General features: G+C 40.8%; 5 protein-coding genes across 5 annotated transcripts; 3 read left to right on the top strand and 2 right to left on the bottom strand.

The window, feature by feature from the left end:
* Positions 1–1,704: 1,704 nt before the first annotated feature.
* On the bottom strand, positions 1,705–4,967 carry calhm1 (calcium homeostasis modulator 1). The gene is made up of 3 exons (XM_022755782.1): positions 4,890–4,967; positions 3,486–4,073; positions 1,705–2,217 (listed from the first exon to the last, which is right to left on the bottom strand). Exons 2-3 carry the CDS (start codon positions 4,029–4,031, stop codon positions 1,705–1,707), a joined length of 1,059 nt encoding a protein of 352 aa, XP_022611503.1. The 5' UTR covers positions 4,032–4,073; positions 4,890–4,967.
* Positions 4,968–5,917: 950 nt separating this feature from the next.
* On the top strand, positions 5,918–9,578 carry LOC111229189 (inositol 1,4,5-trisphosphate receptor-interacting protein-like). Its single transcript, XM_022755400.1, has 2 exons — positions 5,918–5,950; positions 6,277–9,578. The coding sequence occupies exon 2, from the start codon at positions 6,285–6,287 to the stop codon at positions 8,091–8,093; it is 1,809 nt and encodes a 602-aa protein (XP_022611121.1). The 5' UTR covers positions 5,918–5,950; positions 6,277–6,284; the 3' UTR covers positions 8,094–9,578.
* A 2,765-nt stretch (positions 9,579–12,343) lies between these two features.
* LOC111229413 (ras-related protein Rab-40C-like) lies at positions 12,344–16,960 on the top strand. Its single transcript, XM_022755733.1, has 6 exons — positions 12,344–13,022; positions 13,125–13,185; positions 13,287–13,347; positions 13,434–13,511; positions 13,745–13,967; positions 14,766–16,960. The coding sequence occupies exons 1-6, from the start codon at positions 12,869–12,871 to the stop codon at positions 15,065–15,067; spliced, it is 879 nt and encodes a 292-aa protein (XP_022611454.1). The 5' UTR covers positions 12,344–12,868; the 3' UTR covers positions 15,068–16,960.
* A 1,349-nt stretch (positions 16,961–18,309) lies between these two features.
* wfikkn1 (WAP, follistatin/kazal, immunoglobulin, kunitz and netrin domain containing 1) lies at positions 18,310–20,231 on the top strand. The gene is made up of 2 exons (XM_022755781.1): positions 18,310–18,576; positions 18,702–20,231. Exons 1-2 carry the CDS (start codon positions 18,310–18,312, stop codon positions 20,229–20,231), a joined length of 1,797 nt encoding a protein of 598 aa, XP_022611502.1.
* A 71-nt stretch (positions 20,232–20,302) lies between these two features.
* Positions 20,303–23,616, bottom strand: mettl26 (methyltransferase like 26). The gene is made up of 6 exons (XM_022755619.1): positions 23,294–23,616; positions 22,853–23,015; positions 21,841–21,900; positions 21,644–21,711; positions 21,335–21,413; positions 20,303–21,205 (listed from the first exon to the last, which is right to left on the bottom strand). The coding sequence occupies exons 1-6, from the start codon at positions 23,485–23,487 to the stop codon at positions 21,149–21,151; spliced, it is 621 nt and encodes a 206-aa protein (XP_022611340.1). The 5' UTR covers positions 23,488–23,616; the 3' UTR covers positions 20,303–21,148.
* Between the last annotated feature and the right edge of the window lie 191 nt (positions 23,617–23,807).

Here is a 23,807-nt window from a genome sequence, read left to right as displayed (position 1 = left end):
ACAAAGACGTTTCATACACGTCCACCCCCACACCAGCGACCCTGGCTGCCAATTCGCTGAGAGAGAGAACAGCTGCTGGGCTACTGGACGAGCTGTGAGACGGTCAAGGGGAGTGCTGCTCCACTAATCCCCAGGGGGAGGGAGGGAGAGGCTTCAATGGGATCCATGCCATTTTCATTCACCCTACCCTCCTCCTCCTCCTACCCTCCTGCTCTAGTAATGATGTTACTGTTGAGTACAGAGGAACAGCTGGATGGACTGCACAGATGCATGGGCATAAATACAGTGCTTAATACACTGCGCGCATTGTGGGGTGTTTACAGGTTTCAAAGATGATGTGTGTTGTAGCTACAGGGTTGTGTTGTTGGCATGTGAAGGCTGGTGGTTTTGGCAAAAGCACGCCCTCTTGTGAAATATGGTGAAAACACCATTGTATCAACAGTTTCCTGAAGATGTGCAGTAAAAATGAAAATGTTCAGCTGTAATGAAATCCCTGCAAAAATACACTCACAAGGCTTTTTACAAGATAGAAGAGTCAACATTTCCATGAAAAAAGGTTTTAACAAGAGGTGACTGACAAAACTGAGTGCAAAAGTGAGCGAGAGAGAGAGAGAGATACAAATGCTGACCTTGTTTTCTTAATGGCATGTAAATTGTTTTGGCTGACACAACCTTTTGTTTTTTTTGCATAAATCATAGGTTTGCCTGACTGGAAATACAGTAGCACTGTAGGGTTATCTGCTCTCACACGGTTCAAACCAGAGATAATGTTTGCAAAACATAATAAACCAAGATTATACTGTGTTAATGGAGACATTTCAATTCTTGAATGGCTAGGTTGATATTTTTTAAGGATTCTGCCAAACCCTTGTTACATGGGCCAATACAGATCAAGTATTTGTCTGAATTACATTAATATCTGAGTGTATTGAATTGAGAATGAATGTTTTTTTTTTTATTTCTTATGCATTCAGCTTTTCATTTGCAAGAGAAAGACTTTCTTATTTCTTCTTTCAGACGTTGCGTAGTTTTGCCTTAAAGCAAGGAGCAACCGGGAGTTCAAGTGCATGCAGCTCATAAGACCCACGTCGACACTTTCAGTTTTGTGCCCTGGGAATATTTATGGTGGCCTCACACTTGTGAGCAACACAAACATTCATTAGTGTTGTTATCAATGAGAATTCTCCAGTGTGCTGTAATAATGCTTTACTATCGGCCCGATGCAGCAGCTTTACTTCTGCAGCCTACAATTTAAAGACAAGGTTTTTTGCCAAGCTCAGTCCCTCAGAGAGAAGTGGCAGATTGTGTTTTCATTGGTATATCATGCCCTATAGATAAAACAGTGGTGACAACAGTACAAACAAGTTTTGGACTACACCCAGTACTAGACATCTTTTGAGAGAAATTAACTGTGTGTGAACCAGAAATATGATGACAGTTTTTACACTTTGTGCTTATCATGCTCCATCAGTCAAACTATACATTCCTCTTTATATCCATTCATAAAATGTGTACTAAATTAAATATATATATATTTAATTGAATGTAGAAATATACATATATATATACATATATATGTATATTTCTAACAAATGTATATATGTATATTTCTAACCAAATTTTACAAATTCTAAAAATAAAGTTGTTATTCCTGAAACTCTGAAACAGTGTGATTGACTGAACGCTAAATAAGATCCAGCTGCATCAGACCTTACTGTAATACACTGCCCATTCCTTTTTTCCCACATCATGGGTGTGTCCCTTTACAAACCCATTAAGTGCTCCATTGGCTTCTCCATTCAGTCTGCCATTGTTTTCACCATCTATTTGGTCCTTTCTCAGAGCCAGTGCTGGCTTACAGGTGTGCCAGTTCCACAAAACTTTATTCATATCATCCTGGGCTCTGATACCCAGAAGCTTGTCTTCATCACTTTTCTTGTTGTCTTCGTCATCATCGTCACTGTCGTCGTTGCAGGAGCGATGGCGGTGGAAGCTGCGCATCTCCCCACTGATGTTCTCAAAGTACTGGTGGATGCAAACCTTGGCAAAGCTCTTGGCGTGCTCCTTACAGGTCTCGTCGAACATCTTGCGCTCAATGTCAATGTAATGAGACCAGTACTTGGTCTTGAGGAAAGCGGCCTGGGTAAAGCATGGTCGAATAGCCCGGATCAGGAAGGCTGTGAAGGTCATCATCAGCAAAAACATCCATCCACATGCCTGTGAAATATAGACATGTATTATTGGTATAGCAAGCTAAGCATTATTTTGAGCCCTCATAATAATACTCTGTGGTCAGAATATAGACAATCGGGAAATGTGTCTTGAGAGTGAACGTATTATCTGGTTAATCTTGACTCCTTCAGTCTGGCTGAACAGGACATGCCATAGTGTTTAGTGTTGTTCTTGTAAATATTTGGTTATAGGCAAACAGTCGAATATGTGATGGAAAAGGCATATCTAGCAGTTTCCCATCAGTTTCATAGCTCATTAACAGAATCTGTATATCAATAGACTTTTTAGAGAGGTTACTTTTAAGCCTGTATAATTGCCCTTCAGCTGATCAAAGACCTAAATAACAGTGTGGGTGTTTCTGGACGGATGAAATAGGTCCCAGTGCCTTGAATGATAAATTTAGAGGCTTATCTATCCCTCTACTAAGCGAACCGGAAAGCTCTAGCGAACTCAAAGTGCAAAGTGAGTTCGAGTCTGGCGGGGGGATTTTTGTTAAGCACAGTTTTTTAGGAATAAAGCAAGAACAATTAAATTTTGCTGAGTCACACTTTTCAGTGATAAAAGTTGAAAAACTTCTTCTGAATGTGCCCCCAACTTTTTGCCAAACCCTTACTGTACACATAGCCTATACAATATGTGTATATAGAGATAAAGATACTGAGGTCATGAGTCCACTAACTGTATCCCCTCCAATTCCAATTCAGAGTTGATCAATTTAGCTATACAGTTGTTTCTTCATTAATTAATTAATTTTGTTGTTTTGTGGTGAGAGTGAAATTCTGGAATCAGCTAAACTACCCCTTGTTTGTCAAAACCCTCAATTTGGATTCAGCCATCAACAATTTTATTGCTTACACCAGAGCTTTTCACACTGTGACATACCAAAATGTCTGCTGTGAACAAAGCCTGTGATAGCTATGATGCTTATGAGAACATATTTAACTACATTAAGTGCTTTACTGTCTGAAAATACAATCTAGTCATGTTGTCAGTATTAGCTAGCTAGCTTTGCTGACCCCAAATTCCCACACAACTACAATAGCTTATGTTAGGCTATAAGCTAAAAGCAATAGCCAATTGTACTCAGATGTATGTATTCTCAGTTTGACTCAACTATGCCGTTTGACTCGTTTAGGTCAGAGAAATCATTTGTCTCACTTGTTTCCAGATCTGCCTCGGTCAACAGGTCGTCATGACCTGTTAGTTTAAAACCATTTACAGAAAAACTGAGAGACAGGAAATCACCAGGCTACCTGTGATATACACTTGATGTATCGTGATGCTGCCACTCTTATTTCCTGATGCTCAAACAGATCTTTGCATGGAATCCTTGCCAGCAGTTTTATCTTCTCCGTCTCTGACATCCCCTTGACAAGACTGTAATTCCCAAACCTGTCAATATCCAAGTTGATGCTGAAAGCACACAGGAAACTTTTCCCATCCATGAGAGTGACAGACACCCAAACTGCAGGTGCTATCAAGGATCTCTGTGTGATTGAACAAAACATGTAGCGGAGGATTGTAGGATCCTTCCTGCGTCTGCCTGTGGGTCTTTTCCACTCCTCGGCCAGCACTGACACATTATTGTTCAGAACAAAACCTAACATAAAGAACCATATAGGTGGGATGAAAAGCAGTCCGATCCCATAGGTGTAGTTGTACTCTGGCATGCAGGGGCAGCTGAATTCAAAAGCAGAGTACATCTGTGCACTAGCTAGTGCCATGATACCGCAGATCCCATTCATAAAAGATTCCTGGTTGGACTGAAGGAACTGGAACATCATACGAAACTTATCCATCTTGGGAGATGTGGTGGACCTTTGCTTCTGATAAAATTAAATCTGTGAAAAGAAGTATGGTAGAAAGTTTCAAATCAGTCAGTAAAAAGTGGTAGAAACAGCACCACAGCATGCTGATTCTTGTGTCATTATTGTAAATCACTTGAAAATCAATGTTAAACCTGTTGTGTTCATTGAAATTTAGTAGGAATCACTTTACCACCGTCTGATAAGAACCTCTTTATAAAGGGATTATAATAATAATAATGTTTTATAGATATTTTATAAGCCATTGATAAGAATAATGTTTGATTGCTAGATTATAAATAATATAAATAATAAAAATATAAATAATCTATCATCATGGTTGGATCAAGTCATTAACTTTGATTGATAATAATAAACCATTAGGTCAATAGTAATATATGTTAATAAATCAAAAATAAAGGCTAATAAACTTGTGGTTAGAAATGTTAATGAGTCATTAAGTGTTCTCATTTTCTAATTAGCCTACAACACATCTTAGTAAGTCATCTGTAATGATAAATGTTAGTCATTCATAAACAATACTTACAAGTTGTGAATGTAAATAAGTTGTTAATAGATTTGTTTTGTACGCTGCATCTCTTTTCCAGAAGATGGACGGCTCACAGGCCAGACAGATTTTTCACAATCCAGCAATCCAAAAATCTTATTAATGGCATGTCACTGAGCAATAAAACCTTCAGAAACAATCTGTTAACCATTATAATTTATGAACTCTTTAATAACGTTCGTTATTAGAGAGTACCAGAGTCTCACAGGTTTTATGAGTATATTTAGAGATAATAAAACAAAGTGCAGATATTGATCAGAAAGTAGCAACACAAACACTCTTACCTGTTTTCTTGTGGATAAACAAGAGGAAAGGAAAATTTCATATAATGACAATGTCCATAGTAAAAAACATGCAGTCCTTATCAGGCGTTGAAGCTCTGACTGACTGAAAGGTGTCTCTCGAACTCTCTGTGGTGATTTTCAAAGCTGACCACATCATCTGTCATCTTGCCCCTCCCTTCACACGCACCTGTGTTTCGTGTGATGTAACAAAGATTCGCATTCAACCCACACTTTCTCTAAAGTAAAGCTGCTACAGTGCTCAGAAAACACTGACATACTTTCCAGTCAGTTCTTTTATAGTTCATATTAATATTGTTAGTTATTGACTTAGATGGACATAGTATGTAGTAGTGTTACCTCAAGTTACCTAAAGAGAGCTGCTCAGCTGTGACGATCCAGACATGCAAAAACGGCCTCGAAACATTCAAATATCTGTGGCTTTGGCTGGAAAATTTGGTTGTTGACTAAGAGGTGAAGGGTGAATCTGTTTCCACTTAATCAGAACCAAATAAATCAAGGGACAATGGCTGTTGCATGCAAAATATAATAACCATTACATCTCTAAGGGATTTTATTAGTTTATTTCACATAGCCATTTGAACTCAACTGCTCCCACTGAATGAGGCAAAGCTTGACAAACCAGTTGTAAGACCACAGGAGAATAAAAGGCAGGGGCTTACTTTCCTATTCATAGGCACTTTTACACGTAATTAGTCTTATTTTGAACCATAGTATGTAGCCTAATGCTTGGTCCTTCATATCATAGTATAATATATATATATACGTATATAATATAACAGTCTATGGGTCAATGGTTCGTTTCAGACTTTTCTGAACGTGCAGTGAAACTTACAGGAAGTTAGTGCTATCTGTTTTTCTTCAGTGTATTGCACAGGAAAATGTCACAGCTGAGCACATGGGCTGGGTGTGCAGGAAATAAGTCACGAAAGACAACCTACATCTAAAATAGGAAGAGATCACTGAGCCTGTGGCTGTGCAAGGTTACTTTTACTTCCTCCTTTGTACCTATTCACACAGTACTGCAACACTGCAATATTGAGGTAAGTAATCATTTGCTCTGGTGTGGATTCTCATTCTCCTTTAATCTTATTTGCAGCGATTAATTGTGTTTCATGTAAAATGTAGTCTTAGGGTAAAGTGGATGCTTTCAGGCTGTCGAGGAAGTAGCTCATTAGTTTCTAGCTTTGCATCATTGTGAAATTTACTGGCAAGAACATTTTTCATAAGTATTTTTAAATATAATTATAAGGATTTCAGGATTTTCATCTTTTATTTTTACATATTTAATGAATGACAAATGCATTTTCAAAATCTCCAAAAATGATTTGTAACAATTCTTTATTCTGTTTGATCTGTTCACACACAGTATTGACGATGCAAGATACTCTGCTGCGAGTGTTTTTGGTGGGTCTGGGTCTCCTTATGTGTCCGAAGGATGACCCCGGGGTGGAGGAAGAATTGGGTGATATCATCACAGTGGGAATGCAAAAGCACGACGAGAAGCTGCTGAGGGAGGAAAAGAAACTAGACCAGGAAATGGCACCTGTCCGTGAGAAAATGACACATAATGACGACTATGATGGTCACAAATTACCAGAAGGGGGACATTTTATAGCAAGTCCAGAGTCCAGAAGCGAATCTGGCCATGAGCTAGAGGGAAACTTACGGTTGGACGTGAGGAGTAAACAGAGGGAAGACATTCAGACTGAACCAATCAGACCACAGGGGCAACAACAAAAGCCAGAGGAGATGGAAGACTTCAGCTCCAAAGAGGAAGCATCGTCTCTGTCAGAAGGCCACATCAAGGTGTCAGAAAATGAAACATCAGAGAAGGTTATCACTGACTCGGGGGAGGATTACCTCTGGTACATATGGAATACATTCTCCATTATTTCCATGATCCGCTTCTTCAAGAAATACTTGAGAAAAAATTCCCAGATGAAACAAGGTGAAGCCAGGACCTCTTTCTCAGGGACCTGCATCGCTGGTGAAGTGTCACTACCCGACAGTGACACTCTGCAGAGTTTTCATTCTAAATGTGTTCAAGCCTCATCCAATAAGAAGTGGAGGGAGGATGAATTTTTGGAAGGGTTTGCTACTCAGATGGTGGAGACCATGAGGGCCATCTGTGATAGAAATGGAGGTATGGTGATTGGGGACTGTCAGATGTTGGATGCATGTGATATAATTGTTCCCATCACCCCGCCTGAGCCTTATAGTTTCCAGTACCTTCTCAGGAATAACCATGTGAGTGACCTGCAGCTGGATATCCCAATCTGTGGTCAAATAAAAGTGGTGGAAAATAAGAAAATCCAAAATGGCTGCCCCTGCCAGTCCTATGATGCGGATGATGATATGGTTTGCCTGCTGCATTGTGAAAATGACAAAGTAAAGACAAAAGCTACTGATGTTTGCGATGGTATGCTTTGCTTGAAGAACACGCCTTTCCTGTCAAAATCTCAGGTTACCAGGTGGTTTCAGAGCACTATCAAACAAGCATGGGCACTGATTTCATACAAGTATGAATTTGACCTCAGCATTCGTAATGTCGATGCTCCGGGTGCTCTGGTTGTTCGATTCAGATCAGGGAAGAAGGTTAGCTTCAGCGTGAATCCTGTAGTTAAATTAAACACTGCTGCTCATTTCTACATCACACCTTGTTCCCCAAACAACTTGGACACTTTCTGGACACTCTCCCTGACCATCTACGAAGATCAGCTCTTAGAAGGCCTCTCTAAACGGCTGCCTTTAAACTCCTGCCACAGTCAAACTCTTGAAATTGCACATTTCCTTCACAAGAGACAAACAGCACTGTCTGGAATTAGTGCGCTCAAGGATTTTCATTTCAAAACTGCACTAATGCATCTGCTTCTGACCAAAGACCCATCACAGTGGAAACCAAATGACGTGGCTTGGAGGCTACGAGACTTACTGGACTTCATGGAGAGAAGCCTAGAGAAAAAGCTCCTGCACCATGTTTTGATTGGAAACCCTTTAACCAAGAATATTATTCAACTCCCTGCTGAGTTTACTCAAGCAAAGCCAGTTAATCTCTTCCATCCCCTTGTGGTACATGACTGTATCTGCAGAAATGCTCTGATGCATTTCCAGGAAATGCTCAGAAACACACACATGCTGATACGTGATTATGTTGATAAGTGTCAGCCATTTGAGAAAATGTAGTTTTGAAGTCTTAAGTGTAGAGTTTAACTTATGGTTTTAATCTCTTTACCCTTACAGCAATGAGTGTTTTATGACATTGAGCAATAGAAACAGCAAGTATGAGAAAGCCATTTATTTAAAAAAAAAATCTAATCATTTCCACATGATTTATTTTAGTAGTCATGCTCCCAGTAGTTTACAAAGTCTCTGTGCTCTGCCATGTCGGAGTCCTCCAAACTGAATGTGTCAGCGTCAAGCGATTTCATCCGAGGCTGACCATCCACATTTCCATCCTTGCTGCTCACGTCAACCTTCCAAGAGTGACTAGAGACGATATTACTGGAAGCTGTTGATAAATCACAAATCTTATTTGAGGAAGAGTAGCTTTGAGCCATTTTTGTCTGAAGATACTGCAAGAGTGTCAAATAATGGATAAGCAGTTTGGACTTGTAATACTGCCTGTACATGACAGCAAAATGCTTCACAAGTTAACTGATGTGCAACAAGAAAATCACATGTAAAACCACTGCATTTCATACTAATGGCTTTTGTAGTGACTTTCTGTAATGTGTAAACAAAAAAGGTGGAACCTTACCCCTGGGCTGTGCTGAGGGGCAAGTTGATTCACAGCAGGTGCACACGGAGTCGTCACCGTAAAGCTCCTTCCACCTAAACCATTAACAGTTTTATTAGGTCTTCAAATGTCAGCTGGCAAGCATGGCGATAAACACACACCGCGGGCAACAGTACTCAAAATACCACCAGCTGTTGATAAAAGCTTAGTTGTTTTGTCAAATCCACATGAAACCTTTCATCCTGCAAGACCTTCAAAAAGCAAGCTACTGCAACCTGTGGGTGTTCACCTTCAGAGACAACTTACTTTTTGGTCGCTGGATCATAATTACAAGCCTTTGAAGACGGAGTTGGAGTAAGTTTCCCCTTTGAGATCTCACAGTGCATGTAGAGTTGCTGAAAGACACTTGATTTCAGTGTAACAGATTCGACACTTTGACAGTACACAGCTCTCAGTTTACTCTCAGTACCTGTGATGAGGAAGAAGGGGAAACCATGTCCTTGAAAATGAGGGCACCCACACTGAACTTCTGGGCCATCTTTGAGGCACCACTGAGGAACTTCGACTGTACTGTCACCTTACCATCAATCATGCAGCTGCAATTGAAGAGCATATGCATGTTAACTTTGAACCAAGTGAAGAGTCCATTTTAATTCTGAACCAATTCAAATCTGACCCTTGGTTGTCAATGGCGGTATATTTAGGACTGGAGTTGGGGTCTTGGTTGGCAGTCATGAAGCACTTGTTGATGTACAACCTCTGATCTCCAGAAGGTGCAGTGTTGTCAGGTTGCTTGGCCTCGAAGTACATTGGCTGGCCCAAGGTGTATGTTTTGGGACCCGTGATTTCATTCCCTGATGCTGAAGCAAAGAGAGAAGTTAGTCACTGGGCAGTTTTAGACAAATTAAGAGGGCTGCCACATATTCACCATTAAATAATTATAAAAAAAAAAAAGAAAAAAAAAAAAAAAAAAAAAAAAAAAAGGGGTGATTGTTAGATGGTTACAAAAATCCAAAGTGAAAATATTTTATCCCTACCAGAGCTCTTAGTCTGTTGTGATGAAACCCTGAGAATGCTTATTATGTGCTTAAGTGTTATTCTTGTATATAGTACACCTTCAAATGCTTAAGAAAGATAACAAATCCTACTATATAGTGACATGAAAAACCAAATAAAAATTGATATTAACTAAAGAGTTTGTCTCCAGCCTTGTATAAACTCTGCAATTCTCTTTTAGCATTAGTTCCAGGTTTAGCTCAAATGAAATCATAGTTTTGTCTTCACCTCATGCACCAAATAATTTGTGGTTTGAAAGAGAAAACATCTGAGAATTCCTCAAAAAAGACTGCTAGTGTTAAGTTTTATTTATTTATTTTATTTTTTAAAAAGGTGAACTAGTTTGTACTAGCTTAGTTTTTCCTGTCATTTGAACCTGCATTTTGACCACCATGTTACATATTTTTAGGATATTGGCCAATATTTATAGTGTTTTCCTAATTGTATCCTCAAGGTACATATCTTAGTTTAAGCAGGTACAACTTAATGGCTTGCTCTTTTTGCCATTCATCTAAGCATACATCTTTCCTTTGCATCCAAACAGCTTGCAGCAAAGGCCTTGTGCTGAAAACACTTTTAAACATTTAAAAAAAAAAAAAAAGTAACGTACCATCTTGAGCAGTGAGGATTAAGTTACTTTTTGGTTGGAGTGCTTTGAAAACTGTTCCTCCTTGTAGTTTGGGATGGAATCCAACTTTATAGGAGTGAAATAACCTGCAACAGCCATGTGAAAACTATGATTACTTCTTTGAGTATGCTAAAATATAAACCCTTAATTTGATAATTACATAAATACTTGTAGGTAATGTGATTTAAAAAACAGCTATGACCTAGACCTAAAACTCAAGCTGACCAACAGTAAAGAGATAGAAAATAAAAAAAAAAGAAAAAAGAAAAAAAAATAGATAAAGTCTTACCTGGGAAAGTTACACTGCAGAGAAACATCGAATGGCATTTCCCTTAAAATGATACCAGCTGGCTTGTAGCGGAGCACATTGCCAATGGACAGATAATCTGCATTACTCTGGAACATAGACATTTCTGCTGGTTTTAGTTTCTCACAGTGAAGCAGAAAATTGTATTGAAAATAGAAAAAAAAATAAAAAAAAATAAAGAAGACACCTTTACCAACCTTTCTGTTGAATCCACAGTCAGTTTTAAGGAGGTACAGAAGGTAATAATGGTCTTTGGTACCTTGGTTAACAGGACAGGTACCTAGTTTCAAGTTTTTATAAGCATCCCTAGTCTTAAAGACCTCTCTTCTAATTCTTACATACATTCTGTCAACGTGACACAGGATTTCGACCAACTTTCGACCAGCTCCTCCTGCTGCTGCTGGTTTTGCAGCAGTGGAAGGACCAAGTAACATTTCCTTGACCCAGCCAGGGAGAGGTCTGGCACCTTTTTCTGGCTTGAAAGCCTCTTTCGGGTACTTAGAGGATAAGACATTCACATACTCAGGAAACTTCTTCGCTTCAGGAGTTGAAGAACCACTACCTGATTCACTCCTCCAGAGTTTGGCTTTAAGTTCAGGTCCTGGCTTCATTTCTTCATCTATAACTGTCTCCATTCTTGCCCACTCTAATTCAGGATCTTGCACAGACAGGCCAGATCCAGCTCCACTTCTAAACTGATAACTATAGGCAGAACTAAACAGCAGTAACAGAAGCCCAGTGTGCATCAACCCCATTTTCACTCTGGCAGCTGTCTCTCACTGAGGCCGACCCGTCACCTGAGCAAGTTGAGTATGATACTGGTGTTTCACTTGGCTTTTGTGATCTGCAATCTAGAGAGACTTCCCACAGCTGCTGCAAATGCCAATTGAGGACAACCAATGAGAGGAGACCAAGAAGAATCAGCTTAACAGGCTATATCTGTCCCTTTATTTGAGGTACACCACTGTGGCTTTGTAAAGTACACTCAGTTGTCAGTTTATTAGGTACACCTAGCTAAAACTAATGCAGTCTATCTTGCAAAAAATCCTTATTCCTGAAGAATAAATGTTCAGTTTTTTGGTTTTAGGTAGGTGTATATCATAATGTGACATTTCCTTATCTACTCCAATTCAATGTAACATAGAAAATAATGTTAAAATGAAATCAATCATTTCAATTTAACCAATAGGTAGAGTTTACATTTATTTTTTCCTCTCCCTGGTCAGGCAGCAACAGGGCATTTCCTCCCAAATTTCAGTCCAACAACCATACAAAGAATAAGGGTGAGAGAATCAAGGTCCATGTACTTTCAGGCAGTTTGATTACACTAATCAATCAAGACATCAATTATCATTATTTTTTAAATATAAATATCAAATAAAGTGAGACATCAATTTATAATAAAGCTTAAATAAAAAAGTGCAAAAGGCATAATTATGTTACGAAAATAATTTTAATATTTCCCAAAGCAGATTAATTATATGAACACATTTCCTATTACTGATAAGATATAAGAGTGTTAATCTATAAATATTAAATCTGACAAATAAAATAAGTGAATTAACAATAAACTGTATTTTTTGGTTCTTGTTATTTTCACAGTATTTTTATGTTCTATAATTACATTTTTTCTTTTATATTTTTTTAAAATCAAAACCGGATGTTGCGCAGCTAATGATGTCAGTACTAGGAAGTACCAACACAGCGCACTTGGCTAGACGTTGTGCTCGGAAGCGGAATATCCCTGTTGGCTTTTTTCATCATAAACAAAGCAAAATGGTTTTATTTTGTTCAGTGGAATATCGTTTCATGTAGCCAAACAGCCTCGTTTTCACTTTATATCCTCTGTTTGTGCTAGAATACGTTATTGTCGTTTGTGTTAGCTGACTAGCTAATAAGCCAGCTAACAGCTAAGGTTGTTTTGATTATTAATGTGAACACCAACGTTGCATCTACGGTGTCTGGACTCGGTTGTCCAGAGCTAATACAAACCGCCGAAAGATCTTTTCCGTATAATCCAGTGGAATGACGAAATTATTTTTTGTCTCCGAAGTAAAGGATACAGTTGATGTAAATCGTGAGATTTACACCAGCTAGCTGGTAACCTAACGTTAACGTCAAACGGCAGTCGCCAAGCTTTCGCTATCTCTGCTGGGGACCCTCTGGTTCGTCCCTTACCCCGAACAGTGGACTTCTGGCGAGCTGAAAAAGCTCTCTGTGAATCGGATCCAATGCGTGGGATGATGGGGACCCAGAGTAGTCCTGTAAAGAGTTACGATTATCTCCTAAAATTTCTTTTGGTGGGAGACAGCGATGTCGGGAAGGGAGAAATATTGGAAAGTTTGCAAGATGGCTCAGTAGAGTCTCCTTACGCCTACAGCAGTGGTGAGTTAATATCTCTGCTTTTGTTCAGTTGTTTAGAAATTACTTAAAGGGGCTAGAATGACCAACATTAACCAACTGTGTGTGGATTGTGTGTAATCACAGGGATTGATTATAAAACCACCACGATTCTGCTGGATGGGAGAAGAGTGAAATTAGAGTTATGGTAAGTGTTTTTATTATCATATAAGTACTGTCTGGCTGCAGTAATAAACACACCCACAGCATATTGATCTACCTGCTTGCTTTAATGTGTTTGTTCAACAGGGACACATCAGGGCAAGGTAGATTCTGCACCATCTTCAGGTCTTACTCTCGTGGAGCACAGGTGAGGACTTGGAGAGCAATTTTGGTGTTTTTCCTTCCTTATCTAATTCTGTGCACTTGTGAACATATTCCACTTTCACCCCACAGGGCATCCTGCTCGTGTATGACATCACTAACGGCTGGTCATTTGATGGCATTGACCGTTGGATTCGGGAAATTGACGAGGTAATCTCCTTCAACCCATTTCTGGTGGACAAAGAATTATAGGAAACACCTGTAGATGAGGGCATATCCTGTGCCACTGTTATTTCAGCTGAGAATGCTCATTGTCTGTTTCTAGCTCTGCCACAGTCTCCGCACCAAAGAGTTGGATATGTAGAATAGCTTTTTTGTAAACGTGATAAAGAAATACATTAAAGTTCTGCAACTATTACAACAGATTTGTTTTTTTCCATCAGCATGCCCCAGGTGTACCCAGAATACTGGTGGGAAACCGACTTCACCTGGCTTTCAAGCGGCAGGTACCAACCGAACAGGCAAGGGCTTATGCAGAGAAGAACAGCATGACTTTCTTCGAGGTCAGTCCGCTCTGCAACTTCAACGTCATTGAATCCTTCACAGAGCTTTCACGCATCGTGCTGATGAGACACGGGATGGAGAAATTTTGGCGGCCCAACAGAGGTGAGCTGGTTAATAATTTTTTCTGTCAGATAAGGAATATGTGTTTTTTTCCTACTGTTTAAAGGGGGGGTCAGTTCTCACCAATGATAGAAAGAAAACTGAGGAAAGTTTAAGTTTTATTTATTTATATATTATATTATTTATATATTTATATTTTGAGATATTTACCTCTAAATCAGAAAACACACTGAATAAATTTTCCCAAAGAGGCGATTCACTGATTACAGATACGATTCAACTGTACAACTTCATCAGGTAATGTTCAGCATGTGATGAAGAAGGTCCACAAATATACTTCACCTCAATCCAGGTGTGGATCCCAGGTTGTGACATTGAGATATCCAACACTGAAATTTCTCCTGCCAATCCGGTGCATCGGATATGAATGGAATTCTATTTGTCCCCATCAGAACATTTCAGAATTAAATTTGAAAAACTCAAAAACATTGTGAATCCCTAGAAACTGTGTAAAAGTCACTATGGACACTGTCAGTAGTCTTCGCTGGTGCTATTTCTTTGGTAGAATGTAACGGCAAGTTAACGCCTTTCACTGGCACTGAATACCAGGACATTGTTTCTAGAAAGACGTACTGCTCTTTTCAGGAATGAAATGTGTACATCTGTTATTTGGTTACAGTTTCAAGGTACTTATTACTTACATGTAATAGTACTGTGCAAGAACATACTGAAAAGTATTGCAGGCATCTCTCATTTGCAGTTCATACTTCATAGTGTATTTTATGCGATTTTGAGTCATAACATCCATCTTCCTTTTTCTTATTTTGTCTTGTTCTACAGTCTTCAGCCTCCAAGATCTGTGCTGCCGTTCGATAGTGTCCTGCACACCGGTGCACCTCATTGACAAACTGCCCCTCCCTGTCGCCATCAAGTCCCACCTCAAGTCTTTCTCTATGGCCAATGGTATGAATGCAGTCATGATGCATGGACGCTCCTACTCGGTGGCCAACAGTGCAGCCTCGGGTGGCAGCGGCGGTGGAAGCAAAGCCAACAGTCTCAAACGCTCAAAGTCCTTCAGGCCTCCACAGAGTCCTCCAAAGAACTCGTCGTCTTCCTCAAAGGGGAACTGTAAGATTTCATAGTGAAGAAGCGGACTAATGGTTGCCTCCATAGGACCAATATTAAAGGTGTTGTTGCTCCGAGAGGTCACGAGGCCAGAGAGGAGCATGGAGAGCTGCCAGCTATCTTCATCAGAAACGGATATAGCTGCAAACTCACATTAACCTATGGGAACTGACATGGATGGCTGGGTTGTTTTCTGTTTTCTTTGCGCTTGCCGGTGCCATCTTGTGGATGTCCATTTACTTGTACTCTTTACTACAGAAGCTCACTGTGATCAAGTAGAACAAGATTTCCCTGGGACCAACAGATGTGAATTTAAGGATTATCACTCACCTGTTAACACTACAAATGAGTGGAGAGACATTAGCTAGCTTTTATGTGGATCAGGATTGTTTATTGGTATTTAAAGTTGACTTGAAGTTGTAAATATCCTGTATGTGCTGTCGTTTTGGTCTGTGTGTAGTGATTGTTCTTGGGGAGGAGCTTCTTGCGCTTGTTTTGTCTTGAATGTTTTGGGAGCTTTGATGCTTTGATGTACAACTTATTTGTGTGTCTTATGCCCTTTGCCTACAGTAGAAAATTCCCTTTACAGCCTCAAGAATACTGAGCTACTTATTTAAAACTCAGATTAGTTCAGTTTTACATAAGACCAGCTTAAATTGAATGTCATGAGCTTGTGGGGCTACTTTCCCAGGTACAATAGTTCTAGACTTAAGAAAAATTCAGATGAGTACTTCTGACAACACTGATAAACACTCTTTAGTCTAGCACTACTTATTCTGTGAAACTGTCCGGCAAAGACAAGCCAAGTTGTCTTGTTTGCAAGACTTTTTGTGGTGCCCCTGAATTTTTAGCCCAAATGAATTCACCCTCCATCTCCATCAGTCATTGGTTCAGACATCTATTGACTGTCTCAGGCCATTTATGCAGCTAAATCTAATGGTCCTAGTTGTATTATTGCCTTAAATGGTTTAAACCATCAACAGCATGATCAATATGAATCTGTTAACGCCTGGGGCAATTAAAAGATTGCTCGGTGCTGATGAGGAAACCTTGTACAAACTCAGATGTACAGCTTGTTTGCTCAATTACGGCGTTTTGCCTTCAGAACCTTCTGCAGTGATGTCTTGGACTGTGTAAACTCACAGGACACTGGTGTGAGGAACATTTTAATTGGATTGATTTTTGGATATTTTATGTATATGCTATGTATTTATGAATGTAAAACAATATTCATCTGCTACCTTTCAGTGGCCCTGTGGTAATATGTGGGACTGTAAGAATCAGAGGTGGAAAGTCACTGAGTACTGTATCTGCTACTGTCATATTTTTATTGAACATTGCTGCTTGTCTGAGTATTTGTACTTTTGCTACTTACAGTCTTACTTAAGTCTTATTTCCCAACCTTCTTCAAATGTGTGTAAAATAATAATAAATGGGGTTATAATGATTGTTTACAGTACTTATTTTTCTGGACACAATGCAAGAGCCATGTAATGTTATAGGAACTTAAAGACACGTTTTTAAATCAGAGCGAACTAATGATACTTTTGTTTTAATAATTGAATAATTTACACACATATATGTGTTCTAATATAAATTCTTAGTCTTCTTTCCACCTCTGATTAACATGTGCTGTATTTCCACTTCAACATTCCCAGTGTCATGGCTGTATGTATGTATTAAGATCAACGAGTGCATAAAAAAATCGGTGCATGTTTCCTACTGGCGCCTGTTTTATGTGGTGTATGGTGTGAGACCAGTACAACAGGCAAACAGAAACTCTTGGGTGAACATTTAAAGCACTATGTGTAACGTTTGATACCGACCGTTGCTATCAGAGCTGTGTGTCCAAAGGTTTGGATACGGGCTGAATTAATTTTGTCTTCATTGAAAACAGTCACCCATCAAAATAAAGGGTAAAACTACAAGGTTTGCTTTGTGTTTTCATCAGCTTGTGAGCTGTGTCGCAATGATTTTTCATTCAAACATTTATCAAGGTCATTGTGCGAATTGTGGGAATATTTTTGTTCCTTTTGTCCAGTCCGGGTCCGCGGGTGCTCAAGTGCAATAAAAGCCGTGGGGGGGCTGCTGAATTGATTAGCTGCTCCCTCGGTATTGGCCAGTTGTGGGTAACCGGCACATCGCTGCAGCGCATGAATGCAGCGCGGTCAAAAGTCACCCAAAGGTTGCAGGGTCACCCTCAATGAAAAGATGAGGGGAGCTGCTTCTCATCGCCTCGGGGCTGCGCTGGGACAAAGATGAGTCGCACACTATTGAAAATGTGGCGCTTTACGTCTTCCCACCTGACCGTGGCATCTCTGAGCTCCGTGTGAATGAGGGACGGTGGTAAATTGACCGATGTCTAGACAAGGAGGACGTAAACACCGTGTTTTGCAAGACGTGATGCGACACGCCTCGTGTTTGGTTTTCACTCTCCCCGCCTTGGGCTGCAGACGACTTTACAATTTACTCTTTGATTTGTGCAAGAAAACCTGTGTTTACATGAGTCTGAACTGCGTAAAAAAACATCTGGAGGAATCTAACTGTAACCGAAGATGGAATTATAACCACCACCACCAACAACAACAACAACAACAGCCCTCTGCAAGAAAACTGCTCATTACCTTATTTATGAACGTCACCCCTATAAATTCTGTCTGGACACATTTAACGTTGGATTTCTCACCGGAATGTTTGGCTCCGTGCGCACGGTTGTTGGGACAGCTTGCCACCACGGCCCCACGTTTTCTTTGATGTTTTTTTTTTTTTCTTTTACAATGTTTGTCCAGTTGCTTAGCGCATGGTGCTGCTTCATAAAAGTTTCAGACACTGAGCGACCATGGGGGCGGTCAGAGGGGCTGCCCTTTCCACCTCCATTCACACTCTGAAAGGCTGATGTTGCGTCTTTCTCTCATTGTGCAGTTCCTCACTCGCTTATTTCGCTGTTCTGGGGAATCGACCTGAATGAGATTTTGTCCATTGTTAAAAGTTTTGTTTTGATGATCAAGGCGGATGTTTTATGCTGCCCAGTTGCTTTAAAAAACTTATTCCTGGGATATATTTTGGTCACTTAATGGGAACTCGCGCTGACCAGTGGGAATACTGCAACTTTTTTCTCTGCGCACAGCGAACTGACTCTTATATTTACGCACAAAACGGATGACTACCTTTGAAAATCAACAATAGTCTTCTTGCTTTTTAACAAAACCTAAAGGAGGAATGGAATTACTCGATGTTCGACTCATGCAAACGGGCAACCATGTATAAAATCCCTCCCCAGTTCTTGGAGGACAGACGTATAAAGGATACACATTGGCACAATGCACCCTACTCACATAAAGTTGGATTAAGGCGGATATGTGCGTATTTGTTGATACTCCTGGTTTGCGAACTACCCGGACTTTCTTTGTGTGCAAGTGTGGCAGGATCCAAAGTTGCACACGAAGGACTTTGTCCAAACAAGCTGAATTCCAACCTCTGGGTTGATGCGCAAAGCACCTGCGAGAGGGAATGCAACGTCGATGAGGTGATGTCATTTATGTTAGAAAATGATCAGAATAATCAAACGTGTGTATTATTCAGGTAATTGTGTGTTTTGTCTATTTTAATTTGCTTTCATAACTGCTGTTGTTTTACGTTGTGTGTGTGCAGGACTGTGCAGACTTTGAGAAATGCTGCACCAACGTGTGTGGTCTCAACAGCTGTGTGGCAGCACGTTTCTCTGACGGCACGTCTGCACAGCCAGGTGGGCTGGGTGGAGAAGGAGACGACGGCCCCACCTCCACCGCAACCTGTGAGGGCTTTATCTGCAGCCAGCAAGGAGCAACCTGTGACATTTGGGATGGGCAGCCCATCTGCAAGTGCCAGGACCGATGTGAGAAAGAGCCTAACTTCACCTGTGCTTCAGATGGCCTCACCTATTTCAACCGCTGCTACATGGATGCAGAGGCCTGCATCCGTGGGGTGAGTTTAACTGTGGTCACCTGTCGTTTCTACCTCGCCGGGCCCCACACCAGTCCACTGCCTCAGGACACTACCGCTAATCCCACCCCGACATCCTCCCAGGAGGACCCCATGCCCCCCACACTGTACTCCAACCCTCACCATCAGTCCATCTACGTCGGAGGCACAGTCAGCTTCCACTGTGACGTCATTGGAGTCCCGAGACCTGATGTAACATGGGAGAAACAGAGTGAACGGCGAGAACGGCTGGTCATGAGGCCTGACCAGATGTATGGCAACGTTGTCATCACCAACATCGGACAGCTAGTCATCTACAACGCCCAGGTGTGGGATACAGGTATCTACACCTGCATCGCACGCAATTCTGCAGGAGTTCTTCATGCAGAATACCCTCTGTCTGTCATCCGCCGAGCTGATGATGATTTCTCTGAAGATCCTGAGATGCCCATGGGGAGACCGTTCTCACCAGCTGACTGCCTGGCTGAGGTGGACAGCAGGGTGTGCAGCGGAGAGCGCCACGTGGACTGGTATTATGATAGCAAGCTGGGCACCTGCATGGCCTTCAGCAACGGTGGGTGTGACGACAGTCGCAACCGGTTTGAGACTTACGAGGAGTGCAAGGCCTCCTGTCAGAGAGAGGGGATGGGCATCTGCTCCCTGCCTGCTGTTCAGGGCCCCTGCAAATCTTGGGAGGCGCGTTGGGCCTGGAACTCCCTCATGAAACAGTGCCAAGCCTTCGCCTATGGTGGCTGCCATGGGAACGCCAACAGCTTCCACACCAAAAAGGAGTGTGAAGCAAACTGCCCACAACCCAAAAGGAAACCTTGTAAGACCTGTCGGGTGAAGGGGAAACTGGTACCCAGCTTATGCCGCAGTGACTTTGCCATTGTGGGGCGGCTGACGGAGCTGGTGGAGGATCTGGACTCTGGGTTAGCCCGCTTTAGCTTGGAAGAGGTCCTGAGAGATGAAAAGATGGGACTGACTTTCTTCAACACCAAACATCTGGAAGTGACCATCGCCAAGATCGACTGGAGCTGCCCCTGCCCCAACATCACCATGGAGGAAAACCCTCTGCTGGTGATGGGTGTGGTGCAGGATGGCATGGCCATCATCCAATCAGACAGCTATGTCAGAGCCATAACTGAACGCAGACTCAAGAAGCTCCGTGAGGTTCTGGACAAGAAGACATGCGAGGCATCTAAAACTCCCAAGACTTAGACTTGTTTTCCCACAGAGTTTCTGTGGTCACCTTTACTTTTAGCACTGAAGATAAGCATCAGAAATGCAACAAGAAAAGCTGATATTTAATAACAACCCTTTAAATCAAAAGACAAAAATATGTTAAATACTGTATGTTAATGAAGTTGTGAGAGATCCTTTTGTATGTACAATATATATTCATTACAACACAGGTTGTACTACATTCCAGATGTGTTGTGAGCCCATTTACACCAATGCTGAAATGCTCTTTTTTAAATAAGTTGAAATATAGATCTTCTTTCTTTTGACATGTATTCTGTATGTTTGTATTGTGAAAAATAAGACTGTAGCCAGAATAGCAGCCACACAAATCGATCAGAAACAGCTAGCTTGTGACATGAAAGAAATAGACGCCTACAGTATATGACATCTATATTGTTTTTCTGTTTTATTGTATTATATTTGTTTGTATCAGGCTCTTTCTATTAGTTATTTACATAGATGTTTTATATAGATCCCCTCATGTTATCATGTATACTTTCAAGATCTAATGTGCAGCACATTCTCTATTACATCTCTCTGCAAAGCACTTCTGCTAACTTAGTTTTACTGACAGTCTCTGCAAAGTGAATGAAGAAATGAAAAAGTAGGTAGGTGGCTGACTTAAGTTAAATGTAGTACACAACCAATGTATCTGTGAGCCTTATTCATTTTACTCAAGTGTGCAATATAGTGTATCATAGTGTATCATCGTAACAGTTCAGATCAAATGATTTTTATCTAAAGTCAGTGTTTATGAGAACATGGAGAAACATGATTCATTTACAGCTCTGGAAAATTTGTCAATGTGTCTGAACTTCAAGTCTAGGTTAAGGCGCTTTGACCATCCTGCTCCAAACATGGTCTCCTTTCAGAAAACGGAACAACAGGATACTTCACACCAAACTCTCCTTCCTGAACAGAAGACACTTGTTGTTTGCTGGCATGTCCACCTTGGAGAGAAAATATATAAATCATACGTTAGTAAACCAGCAATCCCATAACTGCATTGTTTATGTTCTCAGCTTTTACGTATCAAAGAAAAGAACTGTGTTGGATGCTTCAATCAGCTGTTTACTTACTATCTTCTCCAGGAATAAACCGTTTCTTTGTGCTAAAGAGCTCAGGAGGGAGATATCTCTGAGTCCCCACTTTGGATTCCTGCATGATTAAAAAAAAAAAATACAGCTTTTAAATATACCCACAGTAGATATATAGTGTATCTGTCTCTTATACAAAGCAAACAGATGCTACTGCATGTTTGATCTGATGAGGAATTAACATCTGAGCAAAATTCATAGTTCCAAGTATTCAAGATTCCTTTCAATTTTCTTTATTATCTTTAATTTCCATAAAGCCTTGAAAGATTCATTAAACATGGAGCAGGTTACCTCTGCCGTAGGCTGTAGTCAAAGTCAACATTGCTCTGTGGGGTGATCTGACCATTCACTGCATAGGGCTGAGGGTACAGCAACAACAAAATATGTCATGTAGCATTTATTGTTACACTCGCATGTTTACTTCTCATAGTAGCGTGTGATGAATGTGGTAAGTGCATCTTTGTGACACAAAATATCTTTTCACTCACCCCGTATGTGAATAGAAGACCTTGCGGCTTCAACACCGCCCCGGCCCCTTTGAATAAACCCTAGAAGAAAATAGCAACGTCTTCAGGCACAAGCATCGCATCAGGAAGGGCAACAACTGAAGCCTTTTTGTTGTTGGTCTCTTTCACAGATTGGATGACCTAAGGCAGATATTGTAAATGGGATATTGCTTACAGTAATTTGTCTGAGGAGTTAGGAGTCGAAATGATTGTAGTGTATAAACACTGGGGCACATAATCAACAGTATTTATACTTTATGGAACCTGAACACCAGGACCAGTCAATAGAAAAACTTAACGCTACACTATGTAAATTTTTAGGCAAAAGAAGAAATAACAATTCTTCTCTTACAAATGAAAATTTGATTTCACAAGGAATTAAATACACTCCTGCTCAAATCAGTACACTCAGAATTTGCTGCTACAGCTTTACTTGGCCTGGTATGAACAATAGTTGACAACTGCTGATGTTTGCTAATTTAAGTTAGATATTGCTGCGTAACTGAGATTCTTGAGTCTTCTACATTAACCTTTCACTTGTACCTGCCACTTGTGGCCACAGTGGGTGCTGTTCAGCAGAAGTTACAAAGAGGTGCTTTAAGTAAAGAAGCGAAGTCTGGGTTAACCCACTGTGTGGGCTCTTGGGGAGAAATGAGCTGAGGGCCCCTTGTTTATAATTGGTTTGCAATAAGTTGATTTAACTTGTTTAGTTTGTTTCGAAATATGCACCATCTTGGCACAATATACACTAAAATACTTAAGTCCTTAAACTAGAGCTGATGTCAGGGAACCTCAGGGCCACGTAGGGTTTGAGATTAGATAATGATGCAGGTGTTGAAAAGGCCTTCAACACCTCAGTTTATGTTGTGCTTTAGGTGCATTCATTATAACCAAACAGATGTGCAATTTATCAAAATACCACAAACGAACAGGTAGGTTAGGTCTCTGCCTAGATAAGACCAATCACAGCAGTTTGTGCACACAGGCCTCCTACCTCTGTACAAGCCATTGGAGAAATGTGGATCATGTTGATGTTGACTACCAGGTCGAGGCTCTCTGCCTGTACCCCCCCCCAGTATTGATGGGGCAGAGAAGCATCCAGGTGGATGGCGGGCTTCACATTGCTCAGCTGGTAGCGAGCTCTGTACGCTTCTATACTGAGAATGGAAACAAAAGACATTATTGTTAATGCACGCTCCCTCCAACAAAACATTTACCAGCACAGTCTGCCTGCAGATGTTCTGCATCAGTGCTATAAGTAATATTTGGCATTTAGTTGTCCTTCTTTAAAATTTCATACGGTAATACCCGAGTCCAATGGCTAATGTCAAGTTTATTACGCAGAAATGAATTAATACCGTAAATACTCGAGTTTGTAAGCAGGTACACCAGGAATATAAACAGTTGCTAACTGACTCAAACAACCTGCGTTTACCTGTCTAGAGACTGGTGGTCATACTCTGAAGGCTGCCAGGTTATATTCCGCAGGGCCTGAGCGAAGTGTGTGACGTGCTGCCCGGTACCGGAGGAGATCTCCAGAGCCTGCAGGGGTCTCCCGGTGTTCACGGTCTCCCGGAGCACCACCAGTATGGGCTCCTTGTTCCTCTCCGCGGCGGCGGCGCTCAGCATCTTGCCAAACCCCGGGTATAACTGTCGACTTGTACGGTACAGCTTATGCAACCACTGCAGCAGACCTAAATAACGTTGCTCCAGATTGACTAACTCAACGACACCCACGAATGTTTTGTTTTTCCTCTGAAAATGGTCAACTTCCTCGTTTGCTCACGTGACTGATCTCACGTCCAATAGGATCAGTGGGCGGGCACAAGCGCACCGCACGGTTATAAAAGGATGACAATGCAAATACATCTTTTACACAGAGGGTTTCTTTATTTAAGGGAAAAATAGCATTCAGGAGCACATCCTATTTTTTTTTACAAGATTTACAC

The sequence above is a fragment of the Seriola dumerili genome, unplaced genomic scaffold (assembly GCF_002260705.1).
Source record: "Seriola dumerili isolate Sdu_G_001 unplaced genomic scaffold, Sdu_1.0 BDQW01000230.1, whole genome shotgun sequence".
NCBI classification, from domain to species: domain Eukaryota; kingdom Metazoa; phylum Chordata; class Actinopteri; order Carangiformes; family Carangidae; genus Seriola; species Seriola dumerili.
Note: the sequence above shows the minus strand (reverse complement) of the source record. Positions and strands in the feature narration are given on the sequence as shown.